This window comes from Tetrao urogallus, assembly GCF_951394365.1.
Source record: "Tetrao urogallus genome assembly, chromosome: 5".
Lineage (NCBI taxonomy): Eukaryota > Metazoa > Chordata > Aves > Galliformes > Phasianidae > Tetrao > Tetrao urogallus.
The window spans coordinates 40,977,383-40,996,689 of NC_136818.1; the positions used below are offsets into that span (position 1 = coordinate 40,977,383).

At 44.2% G+C, this 19,307-nt stretch overlaps 1 protein-coding gene across 2 annotated transcripts in view; it reads right to left on the reverse strand.

The window, feature by feature from the left end:
- The window catches only part of MICU1 (mitochondrial calcium uptake 1), a gene marked incomplete at both ends in the record, with an annotated part of 79,715 nt that extends 72,923 nt beyond the window's left edge, over positions 1 to 6,792 (reverse strand). For both annotated transcript variants that reach the window (XM_079535318.1, XM_079535317.1), the window contains one exon: positions 6,632 to 6,792. In XM_079535318.1, the coding sequence (XP_079391444.1) occupies positions 6,632 to 6,792 (161 nt within the window). The remainder of the gene's footprint in view (positions 1 to 6,631) is intronic.
- Positions 6,793 to 19,307: the final 12,515 nt, after the last annotated feature.

Here is a 19,307-nt window from a genome sequence, read left to right on the forward strand (position 1 = left end):
AAAAAAAAATGTTCCAAGAATCTGATGGATGACTTTAATGCAAGATGGAGTTATTTAAATGCAGCAAAGATGTTATTGCTTTTGATACTTAAAAGACTCTGCAGTCTGACTTATTGGCAAAGAAATAAAGATTTGAGATCCCTTCTGAGGGAAATGAGGTTGCTTCAGGCTTCTCTTGGTCTTCAGACAGCAAGGGAAGATCACAGGAGGGCAGCCAGAGACAGGAGAACAAATTTCAGGTCATGCAGTTGTCACATCTGGAAGCCCAAAGAATGTCACATCTGGGCCCACTGCTGGCTCTCCAGCTTGTGAGGTGTTCACAGTAGTACCGATGATTTCAGCCTCCCTCCCCACAGACTCAGTCTTCAAAGTCCAGAGAGCAGCTGGGATCATCAGGAGGTGGAAGAGGCTGAACGGCTTGGAAAAGGTGACAGCAGTGACAAGACTGGACCCTAAAGCTTAGAGAATTGACACTATTTCCACATCAGGAATTAAAGCTGGATGGTACTTGCACTGTATTAATCCTAAATCTCACAGTTTGTGCTTCCTCTACTGAGCCAGAAAATCATTCCCTTCGTTGTGCTCCTAAACTGCTTTGTTTCCTGAAGAGACACTGCTTTCCAGATAAGTGCTGGAGGACAACAGGACACTCCACGGGATGCAGACAAGGTGAGTGGATGCCAACAGTTATTCAGTTTAAAGGAAAGGCAGCTGGGAACTCTGCCACCAGAGGGCACCCACATTGTTTTTAAAGAAAGAGTAAAAAGGGCAACTTAATCGACATGAGAGATCTACGGTTCCAACAATGCCTGTCTGTGTAATGAGAAAGAACTCTAAGCGTCGCCTTGGAGAAGCAGCAGTCTCAAGACATATTCCTTCTTGCATTGCCAGCAGGCTTCCCTGCACAAATCACAGATTTGATTTGCTGTGCCACATTTAAATACGATATTACAGACACACAGCCATCCAACTGCACGGCTCTGCAAGTTTAGGACTACACCTTTGCACAGTTCAGCTGGGGTCACTCCCCGCAGCGTAGTTCAGATGTTTTCCTAATTCGCTCACTTGGGCTCATTTCCTGGCATCAGATTCTTTCCTTGCACCAATGCTCATGGGTAAAAATAATGAAGCCAAAAGCCACCCGAAAGGACACAGTGCTCTTTCAAGACACCGCTCATAGATCAATGCACTTTCAAGCTTCAGAGAAAATCCCTCAGTGCAGCAATCCCAAGGAGAGTCCCTTAGGGCTGTCATTTGTCACTGTGAGAGTTAAAGATGGAGCAGAGCTCTTAAAAATAGCATAAAGAGGGTAGCACCTACAGATTTTACACCTTCTCTCTCCTGCATCAGGTCAAGTGGTACCTGAGGCAGCTGCAGCTACAAAGCAGGTCTCTCTCCTCCTGACTATGATTTATATGAAATGCTTTGTTTTGCTAAAGCATAAAGTCACTTCCAGCTGGCATAATGTATTTCCAGCAATTTTTTTTTTTATTAAAAATGTATTCTAAGCAAATTACTCTAAAACTCCTAAGACTCCACTGGAAAAAAAGTAATGCATTCTTAAACAGTTTGCTAAGGGATGATCTAAGCTTCAAAATTAATTCCAGAAGCATTGAGGGAAAAGCCACACAAGGAAGACAAGGAGTTGTGAAGGTTAACATATCAAGGAAAGCAACAAAGAAAGGGTGTCCCCTACAGACCACATTCTGGGGAAACAACTAGAAAATTGATACTGCATAGCCCAAGGAGAAAAAGGTGAAGGGAGGGAGGATAAAGTTGAAACCAATTCTCAGCCTATTTCAGTAGAGATGGCAGCCAGCACCTGAACAGCTCAGCTTGCCAACGAGGAACAGAGACTGAAAAACAAGAACTTGTAGCAGAATGAAGATATACCAAGACAGCTGGGAGGCAGGTACCTCACACTTAATTGCTTTAACTTACACAGAGGATGGGGCAAGAAACAGAACAAGCAAAGAATAAAAACGAAAGAATGTGTCAGACAAACATGCTGGTAGTAAAGAAACCCATTACTAGAGTTCCAGGGAAAGAAAAGGACCTTGCCCCCAGCACTAACATACTTGCAGAGGATAAGAAATACAGCACAGCTGTATTCAATCAGGAACAGCCCCAGCAACACTTCTTGCAGAGATCCTTCTGCACCCCCAGAGCTACCTCTGCTCACCCATGTCATTCAGCACTGGGTTGACCGTACTGACAAAGCTTTAGCACCAAAACCCCAATGTAAGGTCTTCCAGCTGCTCACAGACTGAGCCAAGATGTTGTGTGCTATCAAGATAACAGTGGCCAGTTAGTACTGACCTGGTATTTGGAAGCACAAAGAATAAAAGTTTTACAAGGCTATTGGTAATACTTTCTTGCAATCGTTAAGCTTGCTGCAAGCTAAGGTTCAGTAGTTCCCATCCATATATTAATGCCTTATTCAGATCAGCCAATGACTGCACCGAGATTTATTTCAATTAATTCAGTTCATTATACTAATACCTAGCTACTTAATTGCTTCTGTTGTCAATTGGAAATCCCTTGGGTTTAAGTTATTGGTCAGAAAGAGTAAACTTCATTAGTCTTCTAAGCCCTGTTATTTGCACTGGCAAAGCATACTCCACCACTGCAGAACTGAGCAGCATTAGCTACTTGTACTGTGTAATTATTTAGATGATATATACCACCAAAGGCAGCAAGAGCTCCCTCTGCAAGAGCAGAAAGCCCAAGGATCACAATGGATAACATGCAGAGGGCCACATGCCATGAACCTGGGCAGGTGCAGATCTGACCAACAACACACCCACCCAGCCCCACACTTAGGAATTCTGCCCCATCTCACATTACACAGCCACTGGGGTTCAGGTACACCTTCTCAACTCTTGACTTCTACCCTTGGATGGGCTTGCTCATCCCAGCATTCGCTTCTGATGACACCCAGAGCACACCCTGCACAATTCATCCAAAATGTATTATTTCAGGCCACACGTGAGATTCAGAAGAATCACCTGAGAAATCCTGTGTCCTCATACTGCTAAGCAGCAAGGGTGAGTTCAGATACAGGCATCACTACCTTAGTCCCTTTTTTGCAAGCTATCTTGTCATCAGAAATACAAACAATCTGTTAGGAATCAACAAGTTGTGGGTTTTTTTTTTTATACAAGCAGGGGTCAGAGATTCAGTGCTCCTTTCAAAAGGTAATCAAGCAGCATTAGGACATTCACACACAGCTCCATGCAGAGGACAAGAACTACAAACTCTGTTCATTACTACTCTTCCTCTAATACTGCATCCTCCTACATAGCTAGTCCAAGAAGCGTAACATTTTCAACAGCTTCTTGATTTAGTCTATATCTTCATGCTTTAACTCTAAAAAAAAAAAATTAAGGAAAGCAACAAGAGTGAGACATCCCACAGAAGTGTCATCTTAAAAGAAAACATCACTGACAGCCTGCAGAAGGGTATCACTTAGTGCCTTCCTCACTCAGAGAGTAAGCATCCCAGCTGTGTCACCCACCAAAAGGACATCAAATCTTTGTGATGCTAGGAGAGCTACACTTGGGAAGCACTGGACCCCACAGCACCCAACTGTGCAGCACAGCAAAGTTTCCCCTACCAACAGAAGGGCAGTTGCTCAGCTGAAGGAAAACAAACACTGTATGATTGGTACAGCAAACCTACTGCCCCAGCAGAACTGGTTACAAAGACAGCCTTAACCTGGCTCCCAGTATTTAATAAATCAAAATAATTCACTAACATAAATATGGGCACTCAAACAGACGCACACTTCCGTTTTCTCTGCAGTATACAAGCAACATTTTCAGTGACATTTGCCTTATTTAATCCCCACACTCCAGCTGGATGCATATTGTATTTACCTCTATAACTAATTCATTATACTTAGTGCTGCTTACAGTAATGACCAAAAATGTCATTGGGAATGCTTCGTACTCACCTATATTAATACTTAAACTCTATTAGCCACCTAATTTATGTATTCTGAAATGCAAAGAAAACTTGGAGTTTATCTGTCATTTATTTGGATACAGCTAAAATGCTTATTTAAAAGTCTGTTTAAAAGTCCTACAGATGTTGCAGAAAATATTTTATGCAAGTATCAGTTTTGTTCCTCATCTTATTTAACAGTTGTATGTCAAGTCATTATATATTACCACGAGCCTGGATAAACTTCTCTTCTACGATTACACTGTAGATTTACTGAATAGCACAAAGGAAAAGAAATCTTCAAATGTTTTGCAAATTTTTTTTAAAGAAAGCAAAGAGCAAAGAAAAAAGGAAAAAAAAAAAATCACAGCAAGCTACTTTCTCCAAATTAATTAGGAGATCACAGGCCACGCTGCTCCAAAGATGCAGTCTGTCTGCTTTATCTGATGCTTATCAGTGCCCTCAGCTAAGCAAGGTCACACCTGGTGACAGAACCCAGAGGTCTCAAAAGTATCTGGGTACTCCAAGAGCTAAAAAATCACTTCTGCAGATAACACCTGACTAGCACTCAGCATACCATTAGCAGCTCCATTCAGGAAGCTGCATCTTCCTGATGAAATGTAACAATTTGCTGTTTGTAAAAAATAGAAGCAGATCTGCTGCAGGAGGGAGTTCATACAATTGTTAGAGTTGTAAGGGACCCTTAAAGGCCATCTGGTCCAACCCACCCTGCAATGAACAGGGGGATAACCACAGCTCCATCAGGAGCTCAGAGCCCTGTCCAGCCTGACCTTGGGTGCTTCCAGGGTTGGGGCACCACCACCTCTCTAAGCAGCCTGTGCCAGTGCCTCACCATCCTTATTGTAATATATTTCTTCCTTATATCCTCTGTAAATCTCCTGTTCTGGTTTGAAACCATTTTTTCTTGTCCTATCATAGAAGATCCTGCTAAACTATTCTTTTCTTTCTTACAGCCCCTTTCAATACTGACAGGCTCCTATGAGCCTTCTCTTCGCCAGGCTGCACAGGCCCAGCTCTCAGCCTGTCCTCACACAGAGGTCTTCCATCTCTTGGATCAGGTTTGTGGCCCTTCTCTGGACACACCCCAACAGTTCCATGTCTCTCCTACACTGAGAATTCCCCATCTGGACACAGCACTCCAGGTAAGGTCTCACAGAGCAGAGGGGCAGATCACCTCCCTGCTGGCCACATTGCTCTGAATGCAGCCAAGGATATGGTTGGCTTTCTGGGCTGTGAGGGCACAGTGCTGGCTGATGTCCAGCTTCCATCCACCAGCATCCCCAGTCCTTTTTCAGCAGGGTCATGCTCTGCCTTACATCTCCCAGCTTGTACTGATAGTGGGGATAGTGGGGGCTGCACCCCACAGAGATATGTGAAGAGCAGTTGCCAGTGAAGACTGGGGCAAAAAAGTTCTTCCTCAGCCTTCTACTTGCTTGCTGTTACCAGCCTTCCTTATTGTTCACTAGGGGGAAATTTGCCTTCTTGGACTTAATGGCTTTGGAGAGCCTTATGTAGGACATAACATCCTACCTACTTTACAATCACACAGAAGATGTTTTAAGCAGAAAAAGTGCTCACTCCACTGACTGAAAAGTGTGTTAATTTGGCCATTGCCACAGAGGAATTAAGCCTCTCCCATGCTGCAAGGCCACGCATTCAGGTCCTGCAGATAAAGCAGCACTCCACAAGCACAAATTAGTAAATCAGAGCATGACACTGCTGAATCAGTGTTCTTCCTTGATCTGAGAAATCCTTTTAGCAAGCAATATCATAATTGACAAGACTAGTAGTAGTCAGAACAATTAGCATCACCTTCCTCCCATTATATTAAAAGTACAGCCTCCTAGCCAAACAGTCTAGTAGAGAGGTACCATAAGTAACCGTACCATACTGGAACAAAGATAAGGTGGGTTTTGAGCAGGGACTTCTCTTTCACACCTCAACTGCAGCCTGAGCTCAAGTGGCATGTCTGGTGCTACACCACTTTCACGATGCAAGAGAATGGAATCCTTCTGGATTTATGATATACTCTGGGCACAGCCCAGAGTTCAGCGAGAGTCATCACAGACAGGGCAGATACCACCTTTCTCTTCACAGTCACAAAATCAAGATTTGAGCTTTGTGAGACCATACACTCAGGTTCTGGCACTTAAAAAAGACACCTTGCCCACAGCTACCTTACCACTGAAAGATGGACTGTCCCCTTCCCTTCCCCTGCTACATTTTCTAACTACATCAACCAGCAGAATACAAAGCAAACCAGTGTAGCATCCCCTGACCAAGCTTGTTGTTGGCAGGTCCCCTAGAAGCCGGGAGTTTTCACCTAGCCTAGTTGAGTCAGCTGGTTTGTTTGCACAGCACCACAGGCATGTGCAGCACTACCACACAGGATAAGCCTGGCAGCAGACCCTACCAAAGGGGAACAGCGTGTGCTGAGCACAGCCACAGAATTCTTCAGACTAGAGATTTTCTCATTTCTGACTACTCAGAACAGTGAGAAGCTCCAGGAGGCCACCAGCAGCATTTTCCATATCTTCCAAGCAGCAGAGGCAGGACAAGAAATAACACTTCACAAAGCCTCCCGCAGATCTTAAACACACCTGCAAGTACTTACCACAGGATCTAGAGCTGCAGGAGATCTTAGGAAGAAACAGAAAACCATTACCTCTGCCAAAGGAGCCTGGCACTCGCTGTCACTGCGGCTGTCCCTATGAAAGCTGCCACCACAAGCCGACCCCGGGCCCTGGGATGATGTGCTGCCCCGTGGTAACGCCGCGAAGCAGCTGCCAGCCCTGCTGCGATGGGAAGAAGTCGAAGACGGAGCATGCTGTCAAGAAAGAAGAACGTGTTACCACAGGAATGCCTTCCAGTAGCAGACACTTGCACTGGCCCTCAGCACAACAGGAGAGGCCAACCAGCAGTATGCACTGTCCTAAAATAGGAGAAGATGCATCAAGTAGCTGTCACAGTTGTTCGTTAGCTGCTCTGAAATAGGATTGTATCTTGTCTAAAAATCTGTCTAATAAACAGTGAACTACAAGAGTCGCATCTTGGCACACACTTTGCTAACACACACAGCTGTCACATCCTACTTAACTGCTCTTGCAGCATTTCTTGGATTCCTCTTCCACCTTTCCCCATCACATTTCATTACAAGGAAATACTTGTACACTCCTGCTTCAGTGCCAGGGCACAGAAGATACAGGGAGATCTTAAAAGCAACTGCAGCAAATGAATAAGAGCCATTTGACCAGAGGGAAAGACAGCTAGATACCAGAAAGCAAGTAAAAATCAAACAACAAGCAAACCAACCCAGCAAGAGAAACTTCAGCCATTTTGAACTTCCCTTCAAAACCTGCCATTCTTAAGCTCTTTTTCTTTTTAAGCTAGCCTCAAGCAAAACATTTATATTCAACTTTCAGTAGCAAGCAACTTTCAGTGTCAGCAATCATAAAATACAACCCCTACCCCATTATGTGCAACAGTATGGAGTTAAATGAGAAACCAGAACTACAAATCTAAACATTATTACAAAGTAGAAATTTGATCTACAAAAATGCCACCTAATAACAGGCACCAGCTAAAGGAGTCAAAGCAATTTTTGCCAGCTCACAAAATTGAAGGCTGAGGCCAAACGCTTGCTTCAAAAAGGGAAGTTGCTGCATTGCCTATTTTTTGGGGGAAAGGAAGGTTTTACTTTTAACAGATGTAAATTCAGTCTCCTGATCACAGAGGGGGTGTGTCAGCCCATGCATGACAAAGCACAGAGAGGCCTTGATTTAAAAAAAAAAAAAAAAAAGAAACTGGGAGTAAAACATTAAAAGAATTCCCATGACCAGCAGAAAAACTGGAAATAGAAAGCTTGATTACTTTTGCTCCCCTTTGCTCCCCACTCTTGCTGTTCTGCTCCAATATTGCCAGCCAGTGAATAAAGAACAACAGAAGACAAAAATAAAATCGCCTCTAGTGGTTTCTACTTGCTTCCACAACATGAGATGCTACCACACACTTTTACTAAAGCATCAACTTCCAACAGTGAGAAACTTGGGAATACTCTGCACAAACACATCCTACATCCCAGCTGCAAAGAGTAGGATGTATTACTTGTCCTCCAGTGAAGGCAACCTGCAGCTCAGAGTGCCAGAAGATGACCTAGTGATGCAAACACAGGGAGGAGAAGAAGAGGGATGCAAGATAAACCCCATAACCCCACCAAATATTCAGCAGACAATTAGTAACGCTGTTCCTCTTAAGGCAAAAGGTGGTGAAAGTGCATTCAATGGCTTTATAGAATCAAAGCTCACTTGGTGAGGGGAGGGAAAACAAAGATGGGCAGACAGCAGCTGCAGCAGCCTGCACCACCGCTCCATGTTGCTGTATGTGCAAAGAACCACAACCCTGCTTCTCACAGCCAGCGTACCTGAAAGGCACTGCATTTATATTCATCTGTGCACATAAATAAAACTAAGTTTGCAGTCAGCATTACCATTTTGTTTATTCCTTTAAAAATACATAGACTTACAATTAAAGTCTTAATGGAATTCAGAAAGTCAACATGGCTTATTCCTCAATCCTCTCCAGCACAGAGCAAGAGAATATTTTGCTATGAAAAATAGCTCTTATTTCAAATCGTTTTCATCCTACACAAACCTGATGCTTCTATTTCTTCTCTAGGGATGAATTTCTTACACATTCCTTAGACAGGCAGAGAAAAATCCACACGGGATGTTTTCACAGAGAAGCTAATATTGCCCTTGTTTGGGTTCCCCTTACTAATTACAGCTCTACACGCATAAGGTGTAATGGGGAATGGAAGTACTGCCAATATCATTTAATCATTAAAAAGGAAAAATCACATGCTTACTCCTGAACTTGGGAAGATCTTACATTTCCCTTTGCCACCTTCAGTGATGCATAAGCCAACTCTGAGCCCTAAGAAGCTCGAAGTTACCAGCTCTGCCCAACTAATCCCTGTTCCTGATGGCACAGGGACACTCACCCAGGAAGCATTTCCTTGATAGCAATTAGCTGGGTGTTGAAAGCATGCAGTTCCTCTCAATCCTAAAACTAAGAACACGCTTAGTTTAAAACAACGACAAAACCTTGGAGGCTGAGTTTTCCATGCTTCCCATCTGCGATTTTACTTTTTTTTTTTTTAAACCTCCAGTGCCATGCTATTTGGTACGTTTTGTTGAAAGCTCCAAGCATTTAAGCCAAGATCAGTTGGTGTTTTTAAGAGAGATTTAAAAATAAGCATCTTGCCCTGACTGCAGCAACCAGAAGCTCAATACCATGACATCCAGTTGGGTAGGAACTAACCTTAAGAGCTTTACAGCTCCTAAGATCTGACATGGTTATTGCTTACCCTAGGAATCAGTTTGATTTCTGCATGACTGAACGGAATTAATCTTTTTTCATACAGATACAGACACAAGTCTTCACCTGAAAACAACAGAAAGAGACCAGACAAGTTCTCTTGATGTTCCAGCCGTCTGCCCAACAGATTACTGCTACCATCAATCTGTAGACTATAATTTTGTTTGTAAGAGAGAACCCAGTTTCACCTGAAGTTCTTGCTCAGCAGAACTCTACAGTTACTTTCAAAGCTTAGAATGTGTCCCAGCTACAGACAGTTGTCACCCAGCAAGCGGGGGGGGCTCAGGGTGCCACTCTACAGACATGTGATATTGCTGGCAAGTTGAAGACAACTAAACCTTCATACAAGTGTAATTAACAATAAACGTGTTGATGTCTGACATCCTGGAAACCCACAAACACATCAGGAAAGCACCACTTCAAGTCAGGAAGCAACAGGCATTGCTCAAATGTAGGCTGAGCAGATATCTTTAAAAACAAAAATTTTAACAGCTACACACACTCTTGCTTGATGTGAATGGTTACTTCTCTACTAGCAGAACTCTCTCTGCTAGTGTGTTCTGCAACAAAATTCAGATAGGTTCTCTGCCTTCCCCCTCATGCCACATCCACAGCACCAGCAGTGCAGCCCTAGGTCTTTCAGAGCACATAAGAACCGGCAGATGTCACCTCTTTCGTATTTCTCTCAGCTACCAAGGAGAATGAAAAGACTTGTTCCCACTTTTCCAGTGCCCTGTTTAGCTGATGGTTTTGAGACTGAAGGCCCAGCTTGGGGAGGAGGGACTTCTTTACATTTGGGTACCCCATAGAACTGAAGGCAGTCTTTGACAGCCCAGAGCAGCCCCCATTTTCAGGACAGAACACGCTTAAAACAGCTTTTTGACGTCAAAGCTGGCCTCGGTGCAGGCATGTGAGATGAAGAACAGTAACTGAATAAGCTGATGAATGTTTAATTTTTAATCAGAAGGGTTCACAGACTTTTTTTGAACAATTTTATTAGGACATGGCAAGCTTGCACATGAGTGCAGAACATCAATTGTAAATATTAAGCACCAAGATCTTAGATTGACATTTATGAGTCATTGCTTGGGCATCAAGTCTGCAGGGATTGGCAGAGGTTCTCACTGAAAGAACCTTCTGAAGCCATTTGTCTATTAAAATAACAAAGTTGGACATCGCCAGAATACCAAGACAGCCCAACACAGCAAAGCTCCTCACGTATTCCATCTCAGATGCTGGCCATTCTACCACATGAAAATGGCCAGTGCGTTTCCCAGAGTAAACACAGGACAGCAAAGCACAGAGCTGCTCATAGTTCAGAGGCATTTTGCCATACTTAGTGCTAACAGCCACAAGAGACATTAAAAATCTTCCCTTACTTGTTCCAGCATAGATATGGCTCTGACAAGGTCAGGGATGCTGATTATGGGCAAGCTTAGCTGTTGTTTTTCAAGACTGCTAGTCAGCACACATCACAAGGATCAGCAGCACTGCCTTACATCACCAAAGGCAGCTGCCAAGGAGGGGCCACACTCCCCTCAAGATACAGGACAGCCAGGTGGGATGGGCAATCCCCAGAAGCTGCATTAATCCATTTGAAGTTTGAGACCACAAAAGTCATAACATGAGCAAGCTAGCTTGAAATACTTGAAAAAACCTGCCTCCACCAAAACCAAGAGAGCAGTATTTATTTTAGCAGGAAAATCAGACACAGAAGAACCCTTTGGTTTTTGGATACAGAACACCACTCAAGCTGAAGGCATTGTACTTGACTGAGCTCAGTTAACTAGCTCAGTATTTCAGCAATAGGTCTAAGCCACAGCTTTTTCAAAAACCACATTTGCACATGCACATCTTACACTTATTAATGAACACTGCATACCATGAAATCAGACTAAAGACAAGTCATTAATTTGGATTTTCCTGCCAACAATTCCCACCATACTTTCAATTTCCAATCTAGCATAATTGAGAGAGGTTTGTACCAGTGTAATTCACTGAAAGGTGGGCCAAAGGTGAACTGCAACTGCAAAGCAGCACGAATCCATTTCTTCCCCCTCCCCAAAAGAGACCAAACTGCTCCTGCCTTTTCCTTCATCTAACTCTCAAATCACATAGTCTGAGCCCAAAGATCTCCTTTTATCTAATCTTTCTTCCCTGCACTCTTTCCTTCCCACTAAAGTGAAATGGCTTGCATCCTGCTCACTCTGGCAAACTTCCTCTAGCTTCAGCACAGCATTTTCTCGGTATTGTTGAATCTACTGTGATTCACAGAGAAAAACCTTACAATTAATTAGGAACCTCATGGAGGTGGTGGCATGCCACATCCTGCACTACTCCAAAACACAGGAGGAGCCAGCCTTCCAGGCTGGTGTTTGAGGCAAAGGAGTGTTCTCAAAAACTGGACTCTCCCATCAAACGGTAAAGGCACCAAGAGACAGAAATACAGGACTTTGCCTCCTCTGGATTTCTCCTGAAAAGGGAAAAGCTTCCCCTCTCACATACTGCTCACAGATGCCTCCAGGCATCCAGAGGATGATAGGGCCCAAACTCCAACACATGTCAAGGGCTCTGTGCTGCACCACTGGAGCAGAAAATCCCATTTCTCAGGGGCCCAGCATTTGCTATCAGCCTTCACCCTACCCTGAAAACAACTGCAATTCAAGATATATGGTTGTATTTCTTAACATTAAAGCTTCAGTCTAATACTAAACTGACAGACGCTTAGACATTCAGCAAACACCCTGCTGTTACTGTGGCTTATTACTACACTGATTTTCTCAGATGATATCCATTAATACTCCATTATTTATGGCATGCTTATCTCATCTGTTGCTTTTATACTGCCAAATGGATTCACTTAGCATTAACAGATGCTTGGAACAAAAATAAGACAGTAACAACACAGCTAGCTAGAATCAAGCCTGTTCAACTACCACTTCCACACACAGGTATTCTCCTTCCATTTCATGTGTATATCCTTACTACCAGCTTTGTGTGCCTTACATGAGATGTAGGCTCCTGTTACTATCAGCAGCTTTAGAAACCACAGACCATGCTGTGATAGCCAGTATCTCACAGAACAACCATCTTTCACATGGGCTGCACAAGTCAGCCATGCTCCTTTATAACTAAATCCTTCCCCTGCTTAAAGTCTTCCTTTTTTACTCCCCTAGCACAAATGCAGACCCATTTTTCTTGAGCTTTTCTACATAAAGAACAACCATAAGCCCCAGCAGTGCCAAAGTCTCCAAAAGCACTTCCACAGAAGCCAGCTGGTAACTACCAGAGCTGTAAAAAATTAATCTTGTCCCATATTTAGGACAGAAACCCTCCTTTTATTGAGCTGATTCTACCTTCACTCATCCCAATGTTATAATTCTGTGTTCCAATAGTTTCCAAATAATCAGGCCACCTCCAAAAACACCTGACCAGCTGCAGCAACAGACTGCAGAAGCATTTTCACAAGAAACAAAAAATACACTGATTTGAAGGAGCATTTGAAGGAGCATGTTTGTCAGAACACTGCTAGTGAAAGGGTAGGAAATATAACACATCTGCCTTTTCTGCAGAAAATTAAAGCCAGCAGGAATACATCTGCTTAATGACTCCAGAGATTTAACTTGCCTTACATAGTTAAAGTCAACAGGATGTAATCCAGCAATTTGAACCAAGCAAGCAGATGTTTGGGATGCAGAAAAAGTGAACTATTTAGACACACCTGGACAGAGCAAACACAGCTACCTTGGGGATCCCATCAGCAAAACAAAAACCAACTACAGGGGCTGAAAAGAATTCCCAGAAGCACTGTAAAGGGCCTCTTTCTTATGAGCACACTGAAATTACAGGGCTTACTTTTTTGCTTGTGTCACTCCTTACTCCTCAGAAGTCCTACCTTTCACATCAAATAGAAAGGTGCTCCCTGAAGCTCCTGTCACTGACAGCGACCTACCTGTACAAAACAGCCACCAATTGCAGAGCACTCACAGGAGATTTAAGATGCATCTACAGCTCACTTGCTGCTAAGAAAAATGTTGTTACTCCTTAACAAATAAGCATTTCAAGACAAAAATAATGCTGGAAGAAAAATAACTTTAATTAGAAAAAATTGAAGCTTCACAAAGCCATGAACACATTCAAATCAAAATTGAAGTATCTACAGATACATGTTCAACTCTAAAAATAAAAGATGTCTTTCTGGAAGTAAGCATGCCATAGATAACCTCAGAATTTGTTACTAAACAACCTGTACCTTTATTTCTTCCTAATGTAATAGAGTAGGATCTGTTAACTCACAGATCTTGAGCCTAAGTACAACCACACAACTGTTTTACCCTACCACACCATATTCAACAGAAACACCACCTAACCCCAGGCACACCCACTTGCTTCCTCAGGGAACTTCATCCTAGCTAAAAAGTCTTGCTTTGATTTAATGCATCCAATGATTTTTTTAAATACAAATCTTAACAAAACTAACTGGATGGGCAAAGCACCTTGTAACATGATTACTGCAGCAGCAACAACAGCAAAATAGCAAAGCCACAGGCTACAGCAAGTGCGAATTTGCTCAAATACAACAACTGTAAACACAAAAATAAAGGAAAGAAACCACATACCTCCAAACAGCATCAGATACACAGAGATATCCAGCACGTTACCATTGCTTTCACAGTTAACCCTTAAATGAGGTCTGGGAAGAGGTGGATCCTGGCTCCACCCACTCCCAGTCACTCAGGAGCATTGCATGCACCTGAGCTCCCCTGGCTTGGCCCTGCCTTCCCACCAGGTGCTCAATCACTGGTTCAAGCTGTGACAGCATTTCCACTACACACTCCATTTCATTTACCAGACAGCAGTTATTTGCTAATTCAATGGAAGAGCACTGGTGGCCAAAAAAAGGAGAAGATTTATCTGTTGCAGTTGCTTTCCAGCAACAGCTTATCAGATTGATTCCGACTTGACAGAGAAAATGGGTATAGGTAAGCTTCATTAGTGCAGGGCATTTTTAGGAGAAAACAAGCTATGTGAGCCCATCGCTTCCAGCATCTGCCAGCCAGCAAACACTTGGCTGTAGCCAAGGTGGCAAGACAGATAGCACACTCACGTTCACTTGCTTATCTGGAAAAAGCACCCCACCAAAGGACGAAGCAAAGACCTGGATGAGTCAGTGCACGAGCAGCAGCCACGCACCATCTCCCTCATTGCAGTGCCTGTCTGTGCAAACAGAAGAGCTAAGTGTCTGTCTGCAGATGGAGGGCGTTTGCCTTGAAGTCCACCTAAACCCAGGCCATAAAGGGAGAAAAAAGGCAGTACTGTAACTGCACTAGCTTAAGTCAGGTGGCAATCCTTACACATCCTCCTCTTGCATTGCACTTGCACTGCAACAATGGCTGTAGCTGAGAGATACTGCTGCTCTTGTAGCTCTTGAAGAAAAAGTGCTGAGACTGAAAGTTTGCATCACACTAACCATAACATAGCTATTAAGTTAAAGTGGTAGCAGATAATGCCAGTCAATACTGACACTGGTCTGATTCCATCATTGGTGTGCTTGGTCTGAAGGACAGAAGAAAAGTGAGAAGCTGGCACAGGATGCACAGACAGCAAGGAAACCTGCAATGAAGTAAAGGCTTATGATACTTATGGAGATGCTTATAGAAAGTATCTAAGGCCACACTTTTGTGGTGGTTATACACAGGGATGAGCAGCTCACCTGCTCCTATGGGCCATGCATTCCCAACATGGCACTGGTCCCAGTATGCTCAGCTACTCAGAATTCCCAGTTGCAAGGAGCAGAGCTCAGACCCAATCTCCTCCTGCCCTCCCTGCCCAAAGCAGTGCTGCCCAACCAGGAGGATCCCTCTACATGGTAATGCTGCAGCCCAAAGCAGTGACAGCACTGCAATTAAAAGCTGAGGTTACACCCAGCACACACAAAAGAAAAGGCACATTTCCATGGGGAAAAATGCTCACTGCAATTACAGACGAGGAAGAAGGCCAAGGTAATGCAAGATTTACTGGCTAAGGACTTTTCCAACAATTTTACAGAAGTTGCAGTAAAATACTGCATCATCTGAACAAACTGCCTATTTTTTCCTTTTTATAGTGCCTTAAATCTCTTTCAGTAAGGGACAAACCTGTCAAAGACTTGCGGACAGTATGTGCTTAGACAATTTGTAGTAACTCAGACTTCAGTAGGGCTCCTCGTATTTCTGAAGTGTCAAACATCATTGTGAAGGGAGGGCCCCCTTTCTCACCGGGAGGCAGCTGTGCCATGTGCCAAGCACTTCTCAAAATCCATTCTGTTTGGAGAAAGCCTATGACATACTCTACAGTATTCAACAGCCCATGACTGTGACCCATGAAATATCCCAATTTGTAATTACTATCACACACAGCATCACCCCACCCAATGTCACAACAGCATTACAGGACTTTTTTTATTACTTTGCAAAGTCCCACCAAAGATGCTCAGAACCTAGAAAAATTCTGCAGTACTCTGCTAACCTGTACCAAGTGCAGCTCAGATGTACTCTCAAGGATAAACAAAACAGACCAAATGAACTGGCATAACAAAATAAGGAGCAGCCACACGCCTTTGAAACAACATAATTGCCCAAAACACCTGCAGCACTCACCCCAAGCCTTCTGAGATTCCAAACAATCTTGCAGCTCATCCTACCAAAGTATCGGAGGGTAGCAAAACAATTTGTCCTCAGTAACACTGCCACGAACCCATCGGCAAGGCTGACCTCTCAGCTTAAGAGCTACAAAGGAATCCTTGCAGAGCACTTACATTAAGGCTGCATGGGAACTGTTGAGTCACAGCCTGAACCAGTGATTGAGCACCTGGGGGAAAGGACCCAGAGAGCCCTAGGAGGGCAGACGAAGGCAATTTAGCTGTATGACCGGAAGGGGTGGAGCCTGGCTGCACCTCTCCTAGACCCCATTTAAAGGCTGACCCTCACTGAGAAGGGTTTTCTTCCTGGAGATCCCTCCTTAGTGAAGCTATTCCCTGCAAATCTGGAATCTTCTGATACAGGTAAGCAATATTCTTCTCCTTCTTTACAACACAGAAAGCTTCTAGGTGGAAATTAATAATGTAAACAAATTATGCCATTCATTTTCCTCCACCAAACAAATAATTTGTGTCCTTAATTTGTTATTTTTAAGATATCACCCTACCCTTAAACAAGTTTTAAATGAGTATGTACATACAATTGCTTTTATTCTATTTTATTAATGTAGTAGAACTGGGCTTTGGTTGAAAGGCAGTGCTAGGCAGCACTTCTCAGACTTCAAAAAGGCAACCTATAGCATTAGGAAAATCCTGTGCCAATGAAAGCTTCTGAAAAAAGTAATTCTCAATAGGGCAGCCTTAAGGGCAGATTTCAGCCAGGTGACTACTTCAGCACAGCTAGAAGTAACTCTGTGCAGGGCCCAGCACAGAGCAAACTACACACCCCAAAAGGCAGCAGCATCCTTACCTGCACTGCAGGTGTCTTCGCTCCCAGCTTGTGTTTGTAGGTCAAGTGGTCATGAAGAACACAGGGAGTTCTTAGGGATTGTAGGGCTGTGTTCTACAAATGAGAAAAAGAATAAATATAGCTTCAGCTGCCAGCAATATGTTTTGCACAATCTTCCTCCTGGTGATCACAGTCTGCTTATTATTGGTTATGCATCTTATCCTCAGTACTCACATTGTGAGCACTTAATTCTGAGTAACCGATGTGGAGAAAGGGCCTTGTTGTGTCAGAAACCCACAAACTTTTGAGAAACCTCCCTTAACATAGTGGGCTATACATTCAAGTGTAATATAAGCACATTTTCAAGGTGTTGGCCTGCAGCACTCTCACTCCACTCTAGTTCTATGGCATCCTATATAGCTCCAGAGAGGGAACTTCTTTTCCTATAGATAACAGTTCTCCACTACTTCTGCACCTGGAACTGTCTCCCCCACCTTGATGCACAGAAAACCTTGCTGACTGACTGCCTCAAAAAAATAAACTTTTCCTAATCATTAAATTCTAAGAAAGAAAAGTTCATTGGTGTATGATGCCTATACACACTCCAAAGGAGCTCAGGATAGCCTGATGCTCTCAATTATCCCATTCTTCCCAAGCACCTCATTAAACCAAAGGCAATATGGTGTAGATAAATCATGCTATGATGAGTACCAAGACTTTCTACACTTCAGCAGCTTGCTAACCCAAATTCGCTCTGCAGAGCTTTCAAAAGACAAATGGTACATCAAATACAATTTAGCCATCCAATACAATCACAGTTATGTAATGAACAAGTACTAAGAAAAATGGTTTTGATATTAGCTACAAAAGCTAAATTAGCAACAAATTCATGTAGCTGTGGCAACACTGTTGGCAATTACAGCAACAAGAAAAATAAATCAGAATTAGTTTGGAGAGACTCAACACATCACAGAGCGTGACACGTGGGGAGCTGTTGCACTCCGACTTCTCCCTACTCCTTCACTAAGGCATGTGGCTTTTCCAGCAGCCCAAAGACTGCACAGGAAAATTACTTTCTATTGTAGATTTTCTCTCAAGGTCTCACACAGAAGAGAGCAAAACAAAGTCCCAGCAACGATGAGGCACTCTATGAAGGAGCATCATAGACCAGACAACACAATATCTTAAGGCAATTCTTTTGTGGCTGCTGCAGGGGAAGGCCAAGTCACTGTACAAGCTCAGTGCAAGCTTCAGCCACTCTTTCAGCAACACCTTTCAACAAAAGCACAGTGGGTGGCTGTTTGCTTTTTCTTTTTTTAAAGGATTTCTAGTTTTTCAGCTGTATATATGCAGCTTCAGGTTGGTACTGCGATTAGTTGACTACAGGAGCAAGCTATCACTCCCACACCAATAGCAACCCAGCACATGAGACCTGCACTCACTGAACAATCTCCCTATTTTTAAGCTGAGTTATGCCCTCCCAAGCCTGTGCCACCTGCCTGGACTGGCAGCTACTGACAGCAAGGGGACACCTCCTCACCTGACCAGCTTTCAGTTTCTTTGAGACAAGGCTTGTGGCCACCCAGCCTTCACCAGGTTTTCATGTTATGCTTTGGGACATGAGGAAAGGCTGGAAGAGGCACTGCCTCACTAATGCCCAGCCACATGTCACTCGCAGGCAGGAACACCTGAACGCTACAATCTGTAATATTAATTACTATAGAAGAGATGACAGTTCCTGCAGCCACACCAAACAGCTAGACATGAGAGGAGAAGCTACAGTGTACCAACAGCACATTTCACCAGCCCAGCCATTATCCCATAAAACTTTCTGAACACACGGCATCAATTCTGGGTGCTTTTCCTCGGCAGACTGCACAACCACAGCCTACTGAAAGCTCTTCCCCACCTCCAGCAGCTGTGGCAGCACCTGGAGGCCTCAGCCCGCTGGGACCCACACAGCGCTGCCAGCAGGTGCCGGGCACAGCGAGGTGTGCGGTGCGCAGCCCAGCTGCTGCCCTCGAGAAAGGCACCGACCACCACGTGAGAAAGCCTTTGGTGCGGCTGGCAAGAAGCAGGCAGAGGGATTCTGGCGGCGAGAAGCGTTTACATCACTCAATAAAGCACAGGAAGGAAAGGGAGTTAAATTTAGAACAGGCACCGACCCGAAGGGAAGCTTGTCACCGGCAGCCAGCGCAGCTCGAAGCGAAGCTCTTTCCGGACACCCGGGCTCGCTCCGAACCGCAGGTCCGGCGGGCAGCAGCTTTATTTCCCAACTTTCGAGCTTCGCGCTCGCGGCCGCCACAGCGAGGATTCACCTAGGCGGCTCTACAAGCAGCGGCCGGCGGCACAGCCCGGCCCAACGCACGGCGCGCCGCTGTCCCGCACCCTCAGAGCTCCCACCGTCCCCCAGCGGCTCCCCCGGCCCCAAAGGAACCCGTGGTCACGTCGTTCCGCACCCCGAGGCCCGCAGCCCCGGCGCCGCCGCCCCGCTCACCT